This window comes from Notechis scutatus, chromosome 1 (assembly GCF_049901735.1).
Source record: "Notechis scutatus isolate UNSWTSFEM ecotype Mainland chromosome 1, rNotScu1.2, whole genome shotgun sequence".
Taxonomy (NCBI): Eukaryota; Metazoa; Chordata; class Lepidosauria; order Squamata; family Elapidae; genus Notechis; species Notechis scutatus.
This window is the reverse complement of record NC_142009.1, coordinates 20,573,758-20,595,028: the sequence shown is the minus strand read 5'-3', so window position 1 is coordinate 20,595,028 and position 21,271 is coordinate 20,573,758. Positions and strand designations below refer to the sequence as shown.

Here is a 21,271-nt window from a genome sequence, read left to right as displayed (position 1 = left end):
TGAATCTGAGTCACCATGGTCTTAATCCCATAGTCTTAACTACTGAACCATACTTGATATTACTGATATTTTCTGGCTTACCTATCTTTCTTTTTATCTTTTGGTGTCATGTCTCCACATTCTCCAGCCCCGTGATGCCCACTTAAATTGTCCAGTTAGTGGCTGTTTTCTATTCTCTTGAGAAAGAACAAGACAAACTTGTTTGTTATTAGAGGTCAAGATCCTTACAAGGGAAGGGAAGAATGTGGAAAGTTGGCAAAGGGTGGTACAGGGGCAGTTGCTGAAGACAATGCGATAAGGAATTGGCCAGGAGAGTAGAAAAGGATGTTTTTCCTTACTGACCTTGTCTTCATTTGCACCTTGGACTCTGAGGAACATCCTTTTGTCAGCTTGGAACATCTTCTATCATAGCATGAAGAAAGTTCTTGAGAAGAATTAACCAACTTCCGTAACAATGGCTGCTTCCCTTCTACTTCTGTTCCTACTTACTTGCAAGACCACGGCTTTAGGTGATTATTATTTTATAGAATTATAAAATTATACTTGAAGGGGGTGATTTTGAGCAACTCAATACTTTTTGGTACTCTGATGAAAGGAAAGATCTATCAAAATGAGCTGATGATGCAATCTTTCCCAACCTGGTATCTTCCAAGTACGTTCAGATAGAACTGATATCGTTATTTGTCTTATTGGAAATGATGCGAGTATCGTCTCACCTACTGTATCTGTAGGAGGGCTTGGGAAAGATTGCTTAAAATGTCTCTTTCCTTGCTTCTCTTTCAATCATTGGTGTCCTTTCCTAAATTAAGAGGATCAACTACCATTTTGAATTAAACCTTCCAGGATAAAGATCCTGTTTCTTTTGCTCTGGGCATTAGCAGACACTTAGATGTAAACGTTTGGCAGTAATCTTCTTTTGTGATGAGATAGTTAAAAAAAGGAATAATCTTCCAATAATCTGGGCTAAGTAACTAAGTACAAGCAAAAACTGGGTGGCTACCTTTACATAATGTGCTGAATCTGCTTCCCGAATTAATCTAATTTCTGCATTCACAAATACATCCATCCATAAATGGAAAAAAAAAACAGGCTGGGCTTGGAATACTAGCCTAGCTTAGGCTTTTACTTGCCATGGTTAAGTGGGTTGTGTTTAAATACAAATGTCAATAGTATAAAATGAATTTGGAGAAATGTGTGGAAGATCAGCTCTGCTTTCATTTCCAAATGACATTCTACTTCAATGTCAACTCTGGGTAGGTGAGACGGTTGGCTTAATCCTCTTAGATGCTGGAAGAAGGGAGGAGTGGGTGGGTATTCAAGTGGAGACTCCAATAATGTAATCAGTCAGTCCAAGGAATGCTATAAGATTGAACAGTATCAGAATCAGAATCAGAATTGAGCTGGAAGGGACCTTGGAGGTCTTCTAGTCCAGCCCCCTGCTCAAGCAGGAGACCCTATACCATTTCAGAAAAGTGGCTGTCCAGTTTCTCTTCTTAAAATCCTCCAGTGATGGAGCACCCACAATGTCTGCTTGCAAGCTGTTCCACTTGCTAATTGTTCTCACTGTTAGGAAGTTTCAATGCTCAGAATTGATACAAGGAGAAAAGCAATCTAGAGAAATTCTTGATAGCGGATAGATAATTAATCAGTGGAACAGCTTACCTTTGAAAGTTGCAGGTACTCTAACAACTGGAGGTTTTAAAGGAGAGATCAGACAATCATTTGTCTGAAGTGGCATAGAGATTCCTGCTTGAGCAGAAAGTTGGACTAGAAGATCTCCAAGGTACCTTCCAACTCTGTTATTCTGTTATATACTAGATGGTATATAATGGTAATGTGTACTGAATGTCATTCCAGAATTAAAGAGAAGGTTTGGGTTAGGGCACACCTTTCTTAAAACTAAAAAAAATATCCATGTTTACGATGCATACGTAATAGATCAGGGGTCCCCAAACTTGGCAACTTTAAGACTTGTGGACTTCAACTCCCAGAATTCCTCAGGCAGCTATGTTTGGGGGCCTCTGTAACAGATAGACAATTTTTTCCTCTAATAGGGAGCTCCCCGACAGCCTTTCTGATTGACAGGCTATGGGGAGCACTACCATTGAAAGTAACGGGATACAGTGTCCTTTCCTTCCCACCCCAGGGTCCTCCTGAAGAATGGCTTTTCTACTGCAAGAAGGCATAAAGGGATGGTCCACGATGGCTCTTTGAGTCAGAAATGTTGACCACGATTTATATTAAGGTGCAGCTCTACACATCCATATCTTTTTGATCCATTCTTGAATATGAAAACAAGAGAGGACCTGTCTTTCTTACCTTCTGACACTCATAAGAAGAGCTTATGGAAGCCAAGCAGGCAGGTGATCATGTCTTAATCCAACGTCAGAATAGAATAGAATAGAATAGAATAGAATAGAATAGAATAGAATAATTTATTGGCCAAGTGTGATTGGACACACAAGGAATTTGTCTTTGGTGCATAGGCTCTCAGTGTACATAAAAGGAAAAATACATTTGTCAAGAATCATAAGATACAACACTTAGTGACAGTCATGGGTTACTAATAAGCAATCAAATCATACTAGGAAATAAACAAAACACTATAAATTGTAAAGATACAAGCAATATGGTTATAGTCATAAATGGGAAGAGATAAGTACTAGGAAGTGTTATTAGAATCTAGTAGTAGAGGAATAATAGTAATACAGTCTTATTTAATAAGTTGACAGAGTTGTGGGAATTAGTTGTTAAGACACATACTCCTCTGAACTTCAGGTGACTAAGCTAGCTTAGGATGCACAAAGCAGGACATGAGATACATCATCTGATCCCTCACCATCTCCACTTTCCTTCTCATTTCTGTTCTAGGACAGTTGTTGTCCCACTTTCTCTAATGGTACAGTGGGCCCCAAATAAAAGGCAGACACCTTCTGTCATTGTGTAGTGTGGGAAAACACTACATGTACCTCCCTCTCTGAAAGCCATGCGCCATATTTAGAGGAAAAAAAACTGCAAAATTACTTTTTTCAGGATAGCAACTTTTATAGGTCATGCAGGGTATATATTATTTGTTTATTAAAGTTTCAAAGGAACCGAGATAACATGCCCACGTCATCAAGAGAGGTCCTGAAAACGTCCTGCTTTTTTGTCTTTTATTTCTAACTGCAGAGGCTCTCGCGCTGTCAGGTCAAGGGGTACAGGCAGTGTTCACTCTTGGTCCAGAAAGCTGGAAGAAAAAACACCAGAATGTTGTTTTTATTTGTTGTTGTTTATTTGTTTTATTTGTTTAATTTATTGATGTTGATGACTTCTCGATGTATTTTCAGAGGTGGTCCCTTATACTCCTCGGGTCTCAGACATGAACATGGCAGGAAAAATCACCGTTAGTACTTTCTCTTTAGAATGGCCAAAGTGTGTCTTTGACTCATTTGTCAGTGCCTCTGACAACATCTGGTTGGTAATCACCTTCGCTAATGGTGAGTGAATAGCCCAAATCCCAAGGCATTTTATGAAGAAAATAATTGTATTGTTTTCATTGGATTTCTATCTGTTAGCTCTAGAATAGAGGGATATCAAACTCGATTTCATTGAGGGCCGCATCAGGGTTGTGTTTGACCTTGGGGGGGGGAGGGAGGTGGGCGTAGCCAGGGTGGGCGTGGCCATCTTGATATTCGTATCGGGGCACCTGTGGCAGCCCAAGTGCTCTGCCAGAGAAAACAGGCTCCCAATCTCTGCTTTTGGCTGGGGCAGCCTCCTGCAACCCTCTGCCAGGGAAAACGGAGCTCGGGAGGGCCGCGTGAGCTCTGTTTTCACTGGCAGAGGGTTACAGGAGGCTGATCCAGCCAAAAACGGAGATTGGGAGCCCGTTTTCTCTGGCAGAGGCACTGTGGGCCAGTCCTTCGCTGTTTTAAGGGCAGCCGCACAGGCCAGATCTAAGCACCCTGTGGGCCAGATCTAGCCCACGGACCTTGAGTTTGACACTCCTGCTAGAAGATAGACCCGATCAAGAAGCCAACACCCCAAGAAAACTATAACTAAACATTATTGAGATAGGCTGTAGTAACAGAATTTTGCAAGTCTTAGTAAGCTTCTCTCTTTGTCATATATTCCACTGACTCAAGAGGAGCCAGCCTGTCTCTTCCTTTCCCAGGCCTTAAAGCATACTTCTGCCTACAATGTTTCTGTTACAGCGTCCGAATATTCCCTTCCAGGCCATTTCCATTCTTTTTTCATTATCACCTCTGAGGGGTCTTTGGTGCTCTTTGACCTTGGTGGTTTTCTTAAAGATATTTCATTAGGAAACAGTTTGGATAATGTTTGTCTGCAAGAAAACCACCAAACTCAGAGAGCTCCAAGGACGACTCCTTTCCACCCCAAGCTACACTTATTCACCTTTATTTTCCATCTTTTTGATTGGGAACTCAAGGCATAGGGAGGAGGTTCCCTCTTATTTTATTCCCAGAACGCCATGCCTGGAAGGTGAACCTCCACAGAAGCTTTCTGCTTTGAGTAAAACTAGGAAAGCAGCATTGTTCTACAAGCCCTGCCCCTTTGGGTCTGCACACAATGTCCCAATGTGTACAATAGACGGGTGGAGTTTATGGTGCAATGCTGCCTTTGTCATTCAGCCCCACCTTTAGTTGCTGCTGCCTGTGAGATAGGTTGAGCTCAGAAAGAGGGACTAGTCCAACGCTTCCATGGCTAATGGCACACGGAACTGGGGTCTTCCCAATCTTAGTCCAACACATTAACCACTGCATTAAATGGCTTTTCTGCCCAATTGAAGATCGAAAGACCGAGAGGAAATTTGGGCAAAGCTGGCAGAGTGTATGAGAGATTTTAATTAATTCAAATTTTAGTAATAGCACCAGCACTTAGACTTATATACCACTTCACAGAGCTTTACAGCCCTCTCTAAGTGGTTCACAATGTCAGCATATTGCCCCAACAATCTGGATCCTCATTTTATTGACCTTGGAAGGATAGAAGGCTGAGTTAACTTTGAGGTGGTGAGAATCAAACTGCTGGCAGTGAGCAGAATTAGCCTGCAATACTGCGTTCGAACCACTGCGCCACCCACCATGGCTCTTTACTTGCAATTACTTGCAGAATCTTGTTTCTCAATGTTAATAAGGATGCTGCCTTATTTTACTCCACTGTTTCTCAACCATGTCAAATTGAAGAAGTGTGGACTTTAATTCCCAGAATTCATGCTGACTGAGGAATTCTGGGAATTGAAGTCCAACACTTCTTCAAGTCGCCAAGGCTGAGAAACACTGTGTGGGGCTTGAATGCTAAGCAGTAATTATGGCAAGTTAATAGATAGTTTGACAGAGTCAAAAGGTGAGGTGCACATTTCGACGGTTTCCATAAATAGATTAATTGATTAAAACACTCAGTGGATTAATTACTGGGGGAGCCATTTTAACATCTTTGTGGCTTGTTAAGAAGAAAACAACTGGAAAAGACTGATTGCTTTCAAGTGTTGGAATTAGTATCTGGGAGGCACCTGGCTGTCTATTGGAAACCATATGCTGGGTAAATGGCAGGTTCCCCAAGCTATGGGCCTAACAGGGTTCATATGAGATGGATGAGCTATTAAACCATTGATTTTTGATAAGATGAATTCGTCTCTAGGTGACTCTCCTTGCCTTGTTTTTACATGTGCACAGCCACAACTAACTTCAAGAACCCTACATCCATAGAGAAAATTCCACCGTATGAAGATTTATATACCACTTTCGCCTTCATGACAATGAACTCCACCCTCTCCCAATACCCATGTACTAAAGGCAAAGAGACGAACGTGCTCCGGGTCGGCAATGAAGCATCCTGCAAAAATGATGACAGCAGGACCTACTGCAATGGCCCTCTGCCCTCCGCTGGACCTTACAGGTAAAGGGAGGATGGCGAATGGCCCTCGATTTGACCCTCTGAACCAGTGGTGGGATTCAAAAAATTTTATTACCAGTTCCGTGGGCGTGGCTTGGTGGGCGTGGCAAGAGAAGGATACTGTAAAATCTCCAGTCAGAGGTGGTATTTGCTAGTTCTCCGAACTACTCAAAATTTCCGCTAAATTTCCAGAACTGGTCAGAACCTGCTGAATACCACCTCTGCTCTGAATTCCTTGGAGGGAACCCTGGCAGGTAGAGAGAGCATCCACAAGGGAAGGGATGCCAGAAAAGTCAAGATGGCAATCAGGATGCAAGTAAAAAGGGGCGGGGCTTTGATTGCATGGTTGTGGCCACCATCTTGAGTTGTTGTTGGTTTCTTTACCGGTGATCACCTCTGAAGGCAAGATATAAAATGGACATTGTACTCTCAAGATTGGGATCTGAAAATCCTTAAGAGCACCCAAGCGAAATAATAGTTGTAGTAGTTGCAATATAATTATTAATAATAATATGACTCTGGCAAAAGAAAGCAAAGGTGGTATCAATAGTAATAGGCAATTTGGAGGCAATCCCAAAACACCACTTGAACACCACCAGAACTGAGATATTCACCATCAGTCAATTGCAAAATGCAGCTTTACTAGGAACAGCTTACATCCTGCGATGATAGCAATAGGACTTAGCACTTAGACCAGGGGGGTCAAACTGGTTTTCTTCAAGGGACGGATCAGCATTGTAGTTCTCCTCTGTGGGCCGGCCAGGGTGAGAGATAGGATGGACATCTGCAGCACCTCTGGCATCCAAAATGGGGAGCAGGGGGCTGCTGGCCAAAACAGGGCATGGGGTCCCCATGTGAGCTCCCCCCCATGCCCCGTTTTCAGCCTGGATGGCCACCTGCAGCATCCTGCTAGCCAAAACGGGGCATGGGGGGCACATATCGCATTTTGGCTGACAGAGTGCTGCAGGAGGCTTTCCAGGCCAAAAACGGGGTGCCAGAGGCTTTGCTATGTCCAGGTCAGCTCCATGGGCCAGTATCCCACAGGCCAAATCTAGCCTGTGGGACTTGAGTTTGAGACTCCTGACTAAGACTTATATACCGCTTCACAGTGCTTTACAGCCCTCTCTAAGTGGTTTACAGAGTCAGCATATTGCCCCCAACAATCTGGGTCCTCATGGTACTTTTAACACCATCAACAATAACACCTGCCTATCTCAGGTCCTTGGGAAAGAATCAGTTGTGGATAATGATGACAAATGCAATCTAAAAGTATGCAACGAACCATAATAATAATAAAAAATAATAACACAGGGAAGGCCTCGCTAGGTGGACAAAAATGCCAAATCCATTCTAAACATCTGGCTGACTGTGTGACCAAGCATAATAATAATATCCTAAAAGAAACCAAGACAGAAAATGGATAAACATCCCTTCCTTTCCACTTGGTTATCTAAGTCAACAGACCTATTGGTGTCTCAGATTGCATCCAGTCACAAATCTGCACGGCATGTTAAGCATAATTTAATCCTGACTAGGTTTGTTTTTACGGATGCACATGGCTTACCACATTGGCAAAGCTGGTTTCATTTACAAGCATGGATAAGTGTGCAGTGCAAATACATTCTCAAATTCTCTTGGAAGCTGTTGGATCTGACTGGCCATGAATTTTTTGGGGGGTGGGGTGGGGGGAAGAGAAACAAAAAACATTGGGGAATTTGGGGAACCTCATTGTAGTAACCATTTATTTGGAAAAGGAAAGGGAGGCATATAATGTTATTAGGAAAGTGAGAATGACAATGGCACTTAGACTTCTATACTGCTTCACAGTGCTTTACAGCCCTCTCTAAGCAGTTTACAGAGTCAGCATGATGCCCCAAAAATCTGGGTCCTCATTTTACTCACCTTGGAAGAATGGAAGGCTGAGTCAACTTTGAGCCTGGTGAGATTTGAACTGTCAAATTGCAGGCAGCCGGCAGACAGCAGAAATAGCCTGCAATACTGCACTCTAACCACTGCGCCACTGTGGCTCAAGAGTGATAAGTTTTCGAGTCTTTTGTTTGCTGTATATGAAATAAAAAGCAGGGAAGTTTCCTTAATCGTGGGACTGATGTAAATCAAAGAATGATATCCCTAATTTTAGGAAGGGCTTTTCTCATTTCTCCTCCCTCTTTCCTTCAGTTTGAAGGCTACAAGGATCAGAGCAGCAGTGCAATCTTTGGCTCTTTCTTTTTGGAATTTTGCAAGCTTGGGAGAATTAAGACAAAGCGTGTACATTTTGCTACAGAATTTCAGCAGCACCCTCAGGGATGGTAGACAGAGAGGTTTGAAGAAGCTGTACGAATAGCTTCCTGTTAAAGCAGGGGTCTTCAAACTTGATAGCTTTAAGACTTGTGGACTTCAGCTCCCAGAATTCCTCCTCCAGTCATGTTAGCTCGGGAATTCTGGGAGTTGAAGTCCACAAGTCTTAAAATTGCCAAGTTTGAAGACCCTTGTAAAAGGATAAATTATTTATTTATTTGTATTCCACCTTTATCACTTACTAGTAATAACTCAAGGTGGAAAACATATATAACACATCTTCCCCCTCCTATTTTCCCCACAACACCAGCCCTGTGAGGCAGGTTGGGCAGAGAGAGAATGACTAGCTAAAGTCACCCAGCTGGCTTTCATGGGTAAGACAAACTAGAATTCACAATCTCCTGCATTCTAGCCTGATGCTTTAACCACTAGATCAAACTGGCTCTTAATGCAATTGAGATATTTATTTTTAAGTCATACGTGCCTGCAGAGATACAAACAAAACTTTCTACAGCATTTTAAGACCGAGAGACTTTGATGATGTTTTATTTTTAAACCTCCCTGCTCCTTATAGCCAATTTTCTTAACCAACTCCATTCATTGATCTTTTTCTGTAAATTTCCAATTGGAGAGAAATAAATATTTGAGCAGTCACCTCTCCAAAAACTTATTTAGAGGGAAGGGCATCAAAAAAAAAAATCAAGTTGATGGTCGTAACTCTGTGATTAAGCCCCAATCCTTTTTAGCCATGTCAAAAAATCAAGATGGCAGCCATAAACATGCAATCAAAACCACATCCCTTTTACATCCATCTTTGATTGCACGGTTATAGCTGCCATCTTGACTTTTTTGATACCCTGAGACACTCAAGCCTGCATCTGCCTTACAAATTAAAGAAGAATGAAACCAAATGTCAGAAGAAGAAGAAAAAAACCCTATTGATTCTGAAGGCGGAGGTATAACCAGTTTTCGGCACTTGGGGGCCCATCCCTTGAGAGAACAGCCATGGGAATGCAGACCCATTCAACCAGACTTTCCACCCTGTAAGGGAATGGAATGAAGTCGGAGTCAGGAAGGTTTTGCAGGCTTGAATAATACAAAAGGAAGTTACAGCTCTAATCAGATAATGATGGGTTTGTAACTACAGAGCGCCAGAGGGCAGAGGCGGGGGCATGGGGAGCGTGGTGTTTCTTGTTCTGGTTCCTTCCAGGAATCTCAAAGGATTGCATGACATCCGTAAATGGCACGAAGGCTTCTGATATTTCAAAAGTTGTTATTGGACTGTTCATATTTTGTTTGAGATTGTGAAAGTTTGGGTAAATTCCATTTTTTTTTTTTTTTTCAAATATCCATCAATCTTTTCCAGGGAGACTTTCTATTTTTTTTCTTCATACAAATTCAAATAAAATCATGGAAGGATTTTTAAATATACACATTATGTGTTAACATAGTCTTTAATCAATCAATCAATCAATCAGAATACAGCTGGAAGGGTCTTCTAGTCCAACCACCTGCTAAAGCAGGAGACTCTGACCATTTAAGATAGGTGGCTGTCCAGTCTCTTCTTAAAAACCCCCAGTGATGAAGCACCTATAACTTCTGATTAATTGTCCTCACTGTTAGGAAATTTCTCCTTAATTCCAGTTGCTTCTCTCCTTGAATAATTTCCATCCATTGTTTCTTATCTTGCCTTCTGATGCTTTGGAGAATAAGTTGACCCCCTCTTCTTTGTGGCAGCCCCTCAAATACTGGAATGTTGTGATCATGTCACCCCTTGTCCTTTTTTTTCTTTTCTTTCCTTCCTAAATCTCTAATATCATTTTGTTATTTTTTTCCCTTCCTCTGTTTACCAGCCAACCATTTCCCTGATTTGTTTGCAAATTGTAATTTTTTTTCTGCTTCACATAATTTAATTTAGTCTCTATTTCTCTAATGGTTAACCTAGATATTTGCTGGTATGAAATAAAATAGGGAAAACGCCAGGTCCTGGTGAGCTATCAAATTCATATTATAAGAATTTTCAAGACCAGCTTCTACAACCATTTAAAATGTGCTGAACTCTATTTTGCAAGGATCTGCTATGCCAGAACCTTGGAAAGAGGGTAATATTGTACTTTACTTCCAAAAGGACAAGATTTGTCTTTAACCAAAAATTATAGAAAACAATTTCATTGTTGAATAAGGATTATAAAATATTTAATGCAATATTGGCTGATAGCTTAAAAAAGATTTTGCAGCTTTTCATTCATGATCAAAGCAGCCCAAAATAGACGAGCCCTCTGTTCTCTTACTGGACGTACCTCCCTGTTTTGTTCATTCACCATTATGCCCAACATCTTGACAGTTTTGACCAAATTCTGTGGACATACCTGGTCATTAATTGAGCTGAAATGCATTTGGAATATCACTGATATTTCTTTCCATTCCTTCCTCCTGTATTTTAATTTCACTATATACTTTTCAGAGTAAAATTCCTCGCCATGAACTCCTCGGGTTCGAAAGCAGAAACAAGATGGTCTTCTCCAATCTGGCTGACTAAAGGTATACAAGTAGTAGAGGAACTTGCGGCCCATTAAAAAGCTGAGAAATGTATGGTACTGTAAAGTTTGTGGACCTGGGAAATGATGGAAGTTGCATTGGGTTGGAAATGGCTGTTCTGGGAGACAGAAATAATCTCCATCATCCAAAAATGGTGGAACCTCCCATCGTGCTTTGATTTTCAAATGATGCCAAGAGCAGTGCCATGCCTATAATCCTTCTAGTTCTTTATTTATTTCCCTCTTTCTCCATGCATTGAAAAAAAAACACCTCTGCACAAAAAGCAAGTGCAGTGTGATTTCTACGTAGGCAAAAAAAACCTCTCTTGTTCAAAACTAAAAGCAAACTTAGTTTTCTAAATTGTATACATCTGGAACAAGGGCTCCTTGGTGCTCTCTGAGCTTGCTTGTTTTCTTGCAAACGTTTCATTACCCAAACTAGATAACACCATCATGCTGTTGATGTTACCCACTTTGGGTAATGAAACATCAGCAAGAAGACAACCAAGCTCAGAGAGCACCAACGACCTCCCGTTTCAACCCTGAACTACAAATATTCTCCTTTATTGCTCACATCTTAAATCAGAGGTGTCAGATTGGATTTCTTGGAGGGCCAGATCAGCATAGTTGTACTCCTCCACAGGCCGGCAAGGCCAGGGGGAGGAGATAGGATGGACACCCTCCTGCAGCACCCTGCCAGCCAAAATGGGGCATGGAGGAGCCTCCCGCACACTGGTGCTGCAAGAGGGCGTCCAGGCCAAAAACGCACCCCATTTTTGCTAGCAGAGGCACTGTGGTCCTTTGCTATTTCCAGGCTGGCCCCGCAGGCCAGATCTAAGTACCCCGCAGGCCTGTGGGCCTTGAGTTTGACATCACTGTCTTAAATGAGAAAGAAACACATGCAAAGGGGAAAGAGAAATATTTGCAGGTTTGGAGGTCTGGCAGTTTTCAGAAGCATACCCCCCAAAAATATTAATGGGCAAAAATACTTTTCACAGATAGCAGGGCTTTCAAAATGATGGTTAGAGCAACTTTTCCCAAGCTTATGCCTTCTGGATGGGTGAATTACTGCAGCAATCTCTTCATTCCTAGCCAAGATAGTTAGGAGAGCTGTAGGCTAACACATCTGGAGAACAAGTTATGCAATTCTGAATTATTTGGGAAGGAAGGAACTCAGATGAGAAAAATAAAATAAGTGGAATTTTTTTTATCACTTATTAGCTAGATAGGACTCCTCATAACATCTCTTCCAACTACTGGGCCATGTTCTTTTTGACATGTATGTTTTCATTCTGTAATTTTTAACCCACCCACTCTCAAAACTACAATTAATATATAGAATAAGAGACCTGCTGTGATGTAGTGATGAATGTGTTGCACAAGATCTAGGCTCAAGTCTACTCTTGTATTTGGAGCTCACTATTCACTGGAAGATTTTGTCTTCCTTGTAGGGTTATTTTTATGAGGATAAGATGGAAGGAGATCCCTATGCATCCATATATGTCTGAGAGCAAAGGAAGAAATGATCAGTCGTGTGTCCTAATATAATGATGCAATCCTAGGGTTTACATATTAAGTTGTGTCCAGTCTCAGGCATGTGTGTGAAAGGCATGTGTTTGCACTGTGACGTTACCACATGCATGCTGTCCATTTTTTTGTCATCGTGGCCAACTATTCTGTTTTATGTATGTAAGCTGCTTGATCCCCAGGACCAAGAGGAAGATCACAATCTAACAAAGAAACAAACGCAGCCAAATGGAAAGAAGATTAAAAACAATACTTTGAATAGAGCTACATTGGTTAAATAGAAGCCACGATCACATCAATGCATCAGCCTTCACATACACAGATTATGCCAGGCACAAAGAATGCATATTACATAATGTGGATCATCTACATGATTATGTCCAAACATATGTTATCGCTCCCCCCTTCCCCCAGATATCAGATACCGATATCATTGATTAATAGTGTTATATATTATCATTCTTCTCAGCTAAAATCTGGAGCACAATAGACACTTGGCCTGGACGACGTAGTGGAGACATGATTGTCATCACTGTCATTCTCTCCGTTCTCTGTGGAGTCGTCACCATTGGGTTCCTGAGCACCGTCTGTTACGAATGGTAAGTACCCACACCTAGAACCTTGATGCTGCAAAGAACAGCTGATCATCCTATCTACACTCAGGGGTGGGCTTCAAAAGTTTTAGCAATGGGTTCTCTGCTCGGTTCAGAGGTGGTATTCAGCAGGTTCTGACCAGTTCTGGAGAACCGGTAGCGGAAATTTTTGAGTAGTTCGGAGAACCAGCGGTAACCCTCCCCCAGGAGTGGGATGGGAATGGAGATTTTACAGTATCCTTCCTGTGCCACGCCCACCAAGCCACACCCACCAAGCCACGCCATGCCCACCAAGCCACGCCCACAGAGCCAGTAGTAACATTTTTTGAATCCCACCATTGGCTCGGTTGCTGGGTGGGCATGGCCATAGTGGGCGTGGCCTAGTCAGCCTCCTGTACCGCGAGGGGGGGCATTTTTGCCCTCCAAAGGCTTTGGAAAACGGCTTCTCCGGGCTCCGAACAATCTCTGAAAGTTGGAAACGGGCCCGTTTCAAGCCTTCCCAAACTTCCAGGAGGCCCATTTTTCACCCTCCCTGAGCCCCTGCGTGTGGCCTGCACTTACCTGCATCCAAAACAGGCCACATGGGGACTCCTGGGAGGAGAGAGACGAGGTGGGCGAGGCCAGCCAGGAGTGAGATTTGGGGGTTCTCTGAACTGCACAGAATCTTAGCTAGGGGCTGTCCCGAACCCCCAGCAGCCCACCCCTGTCTACACTCAGAGAAAAAGGAGGGAGTCCTAAAAATAGACAAGATTGAAGGGTGAAAACAATACTTGAACACAGTGACATAAATATAGTGGAGGCAAGGAGGCCCACCAGCTCTCGGAAGAGAGTTCTTAACTTCTGGCTCATTCCTTCCTCCACACTTTTCATGTGGGATAGGTAACATATCTGAGCTGCAGAGATCCAGCTGACCACCAGATGGTGGCAAAGACTTATCTATATACAGAAAACTCTGAAGCCCAAAGGTCAACCCTTTAAGGTAGATCAGGTTTGAACACCAAATGCAGGAAGACTAAAGCTACCTTTATTATAAGGTTACAATGACAGAATCTTGCCAGTCTGAAAACACCTTCCCTTCCTTCCTTTATACTGAGAAGAGAACTATGGAGGGTCAAGTTTGAAGCATTTTCTTTACCTGAATTCCTTCCGTGTGGGCTGAGGTTTCTCTTTCTGACTGTTGCTTAACAGGAAGGGAAGGGACCTTGGAGGTCTTCTAGTCCAACCCCCTGCTCAAGCAGGAGATCTGATACAATTTCTGACAAATGGCTGTCCAGTCTTTTCCTAAAACATTCTTTCCAATATTCTTTCTTAAAATCCTCCAGTGGATGTTCCAACAAGGTCAATTCCAGTGGTCAATTGTTCTCTCAGTCGGGAAATGTCTCCTTATTAGTTCTAAGTTGCTTCTCTCCTTGATTAATTTCCATCCATTGCTTCTTGTCCTGCCCTCAGGTGCTTTGGAGAATAGATTGACTCCCCTCCCTTTTTTCTTCTTTATGGCAGCCCCACAAATATTAGAATACTGCTATCATGTCATCTTCCTTATTATCACCGCCCATTACACCAAGTGAAGAGGTTTTGTGAATGGGGAGTTGGGTGGCATCTGAGGGTCCCTCTTAACTCTAATAGAGGAGATCATTGCAAGGTTCAAGGCCACTTCTGCACTGCTGGCAGGAGAAAGAAGCACCGATGAGACCAGGTATCTCTCCGTGAGGGGAATCAACGGAGCCACATGCTAGCTAGGACTGTCCAAGTAGTCCTCGACTTACGACCACAATTGAGCCCAAAATTTCTGTCGTTAAGTGAGACATTTGTTAAGTGAGGTTTTGCCTCATTTTATGACCTTTCTTGCCACAGTTGAATCACTGCAATTGATAAGTAGTAAACCAGTTGTTAAGTGAATCTGGCTTCCCCATTGACTTTGCTTTGTCAGAAGGTCACAAAAGGGTATCACACGACCTTGGGACCCAGCAACAGTCATAAGTATGAACCAATTGCCAAGCATCTGAATTTTGATCACATAGGGATGCTGTAAAGGTCATAACTGTGAAAAACGGTCATAAGACATAAGTCACATTTTTCAGTGTCATTTCAACTTTGAACCAGAGGTGGTATTCAGCAGGTTCTGACCAGTTCTGGAGAACCGGTAGTGGACATTTTGAGTAGTTCAGAGAATCGGTAAATACCACCTCTGACTGGCCCCGCCCCCATCTATTCTCTGCCTCCCGAGTCCCAGCTGATTGGCTGGGTCTTCTTTGGTTGCCCTGCACAGGAGAACGGAGCTGGAAAGCAGGTTAGTCGGGTGGGATTTTGCAGTATCCTTCCCCTGCCACACCCACCAAGCCACACCCACAGAACCAGTGGTAAAAAAAATTGAATCCCACCACTGCTTTGAACCGTCACTAAATGAACTGTGGTAAATTGAGGACTACCTGTATAATCTGGGGCTTTGATTATTTGATCACTCCTATACAGCGAGGGTCTCAAAAGATGGGGACCATAGCAGTGCAATTGAACCCATTAAAAAAAAAGTTAGGGCTTTGACCATCTTGACTTTTGGACTCTTCTGCACACATCACTGAATCCAAGTGAGAATTAAATCATATTCCCTCTGCCACTTGTCCATGATTGGAAAGATAATACGGTATAGAGGTCCCAGGACTGAAGGAATTGAGGTCACATTCGTGTTAGATCACTGGATGGCTTTAGGCAACTTTCAGCATATCTTAGCTCTCTTGAGCAGTGGTGGGATTCAAACATTTTTACTATCGGTTCTGTGGGCGTGGCTTGGTGGGCATGGCAGGGGAAGGGTACTGCAAAATCTCCATTTCCTCCCCACCCCACTAACCTGCTTTCCAGCTCCGTTCTCCTGTGCAGGGCAACAAAAGAAGACCCAACCAATCAGCTGGGACTCGGGAGGCAGAGAATAGATGGGGGCGGGGCCAGTCAGAGATGCCAATTCTCTGAACTACTCAAAATGTCCGCTACCAGTTCTCCAGAACTGGTCAGAACCTGATGAATACCACCGCTGTCCCTGATCCCTTGTTATGTGGCAGGGGAAATAAAAGCACAGGGACAAACATGGGACCTCCATCTGATGGAAAACTCATGGAAAACTCAGGAAATAAATTAACATTCAGCTGCTTCCCTACTCAAGCCAGTTTCTTTTTTTCTTTTTTTGACAGCTTCAAGCGTTGGCGCCCCGGTCCACCTGAGAACCAAGAGGAGCAGGCCCCGGAGCCTTTCCAAGGCAGCCGCTATGACACCCATCACATTCCCCCTGCCCCACCTGGGCCCCCTCCTCCACCACCTGCTGCAGATATTCCTGGCCCTCATCACGCCCTTTAGTCTTCATAAAGCCCACAACTATACCAACAGTCCCCTAACTGGATCTCTATGTCTTTCCATGGCAGTCAGACCCCCAGTCACACCCACAACCTTGGTGGTGCAGTGTGGTTAGAGTGCAGTACTGCAGGCTAGTTCTGTTGACTGCCGGCGATTTGGCAGTTCAAATCTCACCAGGCTCAAGGTTGACTCAGCCTTCCATCCTTCCAGGGTTGTTAAAATGAGGACCCAGATTGTTGGGGGCAATAGGCCGACTCTGTAAACCGCTTAGAGAGGGCTGTGAAGCACTGTGAAGCGGTATATAAGTCTAAGTGCTATTGCTATTGCTTGCAGCTACATGCAATAAATGCTCTATGCATTGTCATCTCCTTGGCTTTTTGTAGAATTCTGGCCAAGAGGATGCCATACAATCAAAGCTGGCTCTGCCCAGTCAGGAAATGCATTTACAGGTAAAGTCCTTGACTTGCAATTGTTCAGCAACAATTCAGAGTTACAATGGCACTGGAAAAAATGACTTACGGCCAGTTCTCAGACTTACCACTGTTGCAGCATCCCTGTGGTTGTGTAATCAAAATACAGGCCCTTAGCAACTGGTGTGTATTTATGATGGTTGCATATGTATCCTGGGATCCTATGATCACCGTTTGCAGCTTTCCCAGCCAGCTTCTTAAACCGCTTAGAGAGGGCTGTAAAGCACTGTAAAGGGGTATATAAGTCTAAGTGCTATTGCTATTCTGACAAGCAAAATCAAGGGTGCAGATTTGCTTAATGACTGTGCCAAACAACTGCAATGATTCGCTCAACAACTGTGGGGGGAAAAGTTCATGAAATTGGGCATGACTTATTTAACAATCGTCTTGTTTAGCAATGGAAAAGCTGGTCCCCGTTGTGTTCTGAAGGATTACCTGTACCTTAATATGAGGTTGGCTTTAAGAACAGCTGGGTTGGAGCCAAGCCTTTGCTTGGGCAACCACGAGAGTCTGGCTTTGCATGGTTGGCTCATACATATTTCCATCACTACCTGCCCTCCTCCTCCAGTTTCTGTGTGGGTCTGCCAACTGACTCTCACAGGCTTTCTGCAAGTGCTGGCAATATGGCTGCTTCCGAACTCCCATCTTTTGCCAAGATTATTGTTTCTCAGCACTGACAACTTTAAGATGTGTGAACATTAATTCCCAGACACAAAGAGAAAATTATGGCTTAAGGCAGTGATGGATAACCTTTTTGTCGTCGTGTGCCGAAAGTGTGCACATGCACACACGTGTCTGCACTCATAGTGCAATGTGTGCGTGACCCCCCCGTGCTCCCCCTGACCCCCTGGGCATGCACGTGTGACCCACACACACACACCTGCCCTCCTGCGCATGCGTGCGGGACCCTCCATGCTTCCCTGCACATGCACATGCACACGTGTCTCCCGCATGCACCCCGCCCCCAACGCATGCATGGCAGATACTTGAAAATCAGCTGACTGGTGGGAGGCGTGCGCACATGTGCAATGGAACTGAGCTGTGGTGATGGCTCACGTGCCCGCAGAGATGGCTCTGCATGCCTTTTCCAGCATGCGTGCTATAGGTTGGCCATCACAGGCTTAGGGCAGGACTTCAAGGGCAGTGTTTCTTACACTCAGCAACTTTACATTGCGTGGACTTCAACTCCCAGAATTCCCAACCTGGCATGCTGGCTGAGGAATTCTGGGAGTTAGCCCATACATCTTAAAGTTGTCGAGATTCAGAAATGCTAGTCTAGTTTCGTTAAGCATGAAAGTCAGTTGGATGACTTTGGGCAGCTCATTGTAGCTCACTACAACATACCTGACAGGGCTGCTGTTGTAGACAAAATAGGAGGTGGGAACCTTATGTGTGCCACACATACACAAATAAAGCAAGATATAAACAAAATAAATAAATCAGATGCTTATTCTCCTAACATAATATGTTAGGTTTCGTTGATGTTTCTATATGTATGAATCATGAGGGCAATGGATTCTGTACATATTTCCATTGTGACTGTGTATACCTGTATATCTCTTGTTCAACACGTTTTAAAATCAGTGGATTATCTTGTTTTAATGGCACACCTTTACAAGCCAAAGCAAAAAATAAAATAAAATCCCCAGAAATCATTTTCTGTGATAAACATATTATATCAGAGACTTTACTTTCTGGAGTCTTTCCCACAATTGAGTGAAAGCCCATCTTTGAGGAGAACAACAAATAGAGATTCATAAATGGCGCCATATTCTCTTTATAATGAAAACAACATTTTATTTATGTATAGACATATCAAGTTTGGAGATCACCCCTGTCACTCACAAAGTTAAAACACAAAACATAAAAACCATATAAATATCACATTCATCCAGGCGTGGGTCTTTAAAGGTCATAACCAACAGCCTGAATTAGACCCGGCAGCAGAAGTGTGAAAGGCATCATTTGTGGGGCACCAAGTTTTTGCTACCTTCAAGTTGCCTTCAGTTTAATTTGCTATGTGAGCCTGTAGATCTCTCCAGCTTTCCATCTACAAGGAATCCATTTCTACACAATGTCTACTTTGGGTTTATTTTTTAACCCCCGGGTTAAAATAGGGAGTATGATGCATTTCAGTCCCATCCATATATATATACATATACATATATACACATATATACATATACATATACATATACATCATATACATATACATATACATATACATACATACATACATACACACACACACACACACACACACACACACACACACACACATATATATATATATATATATATATATATATATATATATATATATATATATATATATATGGTGTTAGGCTTAGTTCGGTATTTTCCCACGTCATTGTAGTTGTTCTTTTAAAGTTGTAGCAACGTTTCAGCAGAATCTCATCTGCCATCATCAGGCTTCTGTATTGTGTCCGTCTGTGAGTCAGACTTTTCAGTGGTTTCAGATTTGAATTTGGGGCAGCCTATTGCTGTGCCAGAATGGTTTTTTCTTCATCCTGATTGGTTGGGAGTCTTGGTCTGTGTTTATTGGTCTCGGAGTTTGCTGTGTTCTGCTTGATTGGTGTCTCTAATATCTTCTGTCTGTTTTTTGGCTCTTTTTGTATCTTGATTGGCTGGCAGCATTGTGTTGCTTTAATGGAGGCCTTTAGTGCAGCTTGGCTTCGGGTAAATGGACGGCTATCATTAGTTAGGAAGCTGGGTTTCATCTGGGTGCCTGGTTGGGATGTGTTTGAGCTGGAGGTATCAGGGGGATCTGTTTGTGCCCAGGTGTTTGCCTGGCTTGTGGTGTGGAGATTTTTTTTGTGTAGTGCAGGCTTCCAAATGATTGACAGCCTGGTGGAATCATCTCTTCTATTCATGCTTTCTGGTCTTTTTCAATCTCTATGGCTTCTCTGATGATTCTGTGATTAGGGTTATCTATAGTGGCCAGGGTTTTGGTGCCATTGAAGTTGATGCTATGACCTGTGGCTTCCATGTGTTGGACTAGTGAGGAAGTGTGTTCCAGCTTTTTGACTGCATTTTTGTGTTCATCCAGGCGGGTGCTTATTCTTCTATTGGTCTGTCCAATGTATGTGGCCGGGCATGATGCACAGGGGACTTCGTATATGCCTTGGTTTTCCAGGTCAATTTTATCTTTGGGGTTGCTAAGGATGGCTGCTATTTTTCTGTCTGTTTTGAAGGCAGTCCTGATGTGATGTCTGTGTAGTACCTTACATCACATCAGGACTGCCTTCCATGTAAGATTGAGAGCATCTTGGAGATATATATATATATATATTAGCCCTTATCAGAAATGAACTCCACAAGAAAAGATTCCTAGACCAAACCAACAGAGAGCTACTCACACTCCATCTCAAACTCAGCAACAAAATCCACCCAGCACTCTGGGACAAATCCAAACAACTAGCCTTCTGGAGAGCCGAAACAGAAACCTCCCACAAGACAGACACACACCAAGAAACTCCACAGACTAGAGAAACGCCAGAAACCCAACCCTTTCCCACAACAACACATGAAACAAACAGTACACAACATATCAGACAGAACCCTCACCATAGCAGAAACCAATGTCCTTTCCAAAGGATTCAACTTCGCAGTCGCCCCCAAACACATCCCCACTGAAAACATTATATGCGGAGTTTAAGCTAGCCTAACCAAAATCAACCCAGATGCAGCCAACAAAATCAGACTTGAAGTCACCAAGGTCCTCTGCTCCAGCAACCCACCCAGAAGCAACCTACACAGAGAACAAAAAGCACTCACCAACCTGAGGAAAGACAGCAACATAGTCATTCTCCCAGCAGACAAAGGCAACACCACTGAAGCAGTTGAAAAAGAGTATATAAAGCACTTTTCATATAGAGCATATAAAGCACTTTTTATATTTAGCACAGGTCAACAAGTCATATTTAGCAAAGGTCCCAGTTTCCCATAGCTTTGCTTAACGTAACATTGTGTAAACCCACAATATTGCTGAACTCAGGAACTTGAACTAACCACGTTACTATAAACAAGGGTGAACATGGAAAATAACTGATAGTGTAAGATAACTGAGTAATCAAAAATGTACTTGTTGTTTTCTTTTTATGCTTCCTTAATAGACATGTATACAGTGTTATCTTTATTTGGTAAAATGTAGTAAAAGGAACGCCCAGGTCGGAACTGAGGTCATAAAGAGTATAAAAATATTGTCTCAGGAAGAACTGGGGGTTCAGAATTTGTCATATTAATGCTCTGAACACTTTGCGCAAATAAAACCTGTACTCTCAAACCTTTCGTGCTCTTGTGTCCTGATTTGGAAGCAAGAATTGCTGCTATACCACAGTCGTAATGAACACATTGGACTACCACTCCAAACTATCCAACCTACTCCAAGACCCTGCTTACAAACCTCTGAATACTGACCCCACCACCTACCTAGAAAAAAAACCACCAAATCCAAAATAAAAGCATCTCCCATCAGTGAAGAGATCCAGCAGAGAATCATCCCCAGAGAAAAATCATCCAGATGCCCTAAGCTCTATGGCCTCCCCAAGATATACAAAGAAGGAATACCACTCAGACCCATAGTCAG

At 42.9% G+C, this 21,271-nt stretch overlaps 1 protein-coding gene and 1 long non-coding RNA gene across 3 annotated transcripts; one reads left to right on the top strand and one right to left on the bottom strand.

The window, feature by feature from the left end:
• Positions 1 to 16,537, top strand: LOC113415108 (uroplakin-3b-like). Its single transcript, XM_026672350.2, has 6 exons — positions 1 to 509; positions 3,330 to 3,479; positions 5,676 to 5,898; positions 10,658 to 10,734; positions 12,727 to 12,856; positions 16,033 to 16,537. The coding sequence occupies exons 1-6, from the start codon at positions 455 to 457 to the stop codon at positions 16,193 to 16,195; spliced, it is 798 nt and encodes a 265-aa protein (XP_026528135.1). The 5' UTR covers positions 1 to 454; the 3' UTR covers positions 16,196 to 16,537.
• LOC148132691 (uncharacterized) lies at positions 3,058 to 20,984 on the bottom strand. 2 transcript variants are annotated; one of them, XR_015748083.1, is made up of 4 exons: positions 20,461 to 20,984; positions 18,007 to 18,047; positions 7,798 to 7,955; positions 3,058 to 3,229 (listed from the first exon to the last, which is right to left on the bottom strand). It is a non-coding gene; the product is annotated as an uncharacterized LOC148132691 (long non-coding RNA). The 2 variants fall into 2 exon arrangements; XR_015748081.1 differs by having other exon boundaries at positions 20,465 to 20,984.
• Between the last annotated feature and the right edge of the window lie 287 nt (positions 20,985 to 21,271).

Bases quoted from the DNA above. Each gene is read 5' to 3' on its own strand.
- LOC113415108 (XM_026672350.2), top strand. From the start codon at position 455: ATGGCTGCTTCCCTTCTACTTCTGTTCCTACTTACTTGCAAGACCACG. The intron at 5,899-10,657 runs GTAAAGGGAGGA...TATACTTTTCAG, and splicing joins CCCTCCGCTGGACCTTACAG to AGTAAAATTCCTCGCCATGA. The intron at 10,735-12,726 runs GTATACAAGTAG...CATTCTTCTCAG, and splicing joins TCCAATCTGGCTGACTAAAG to CTAAAATCTGGAGCACAATA.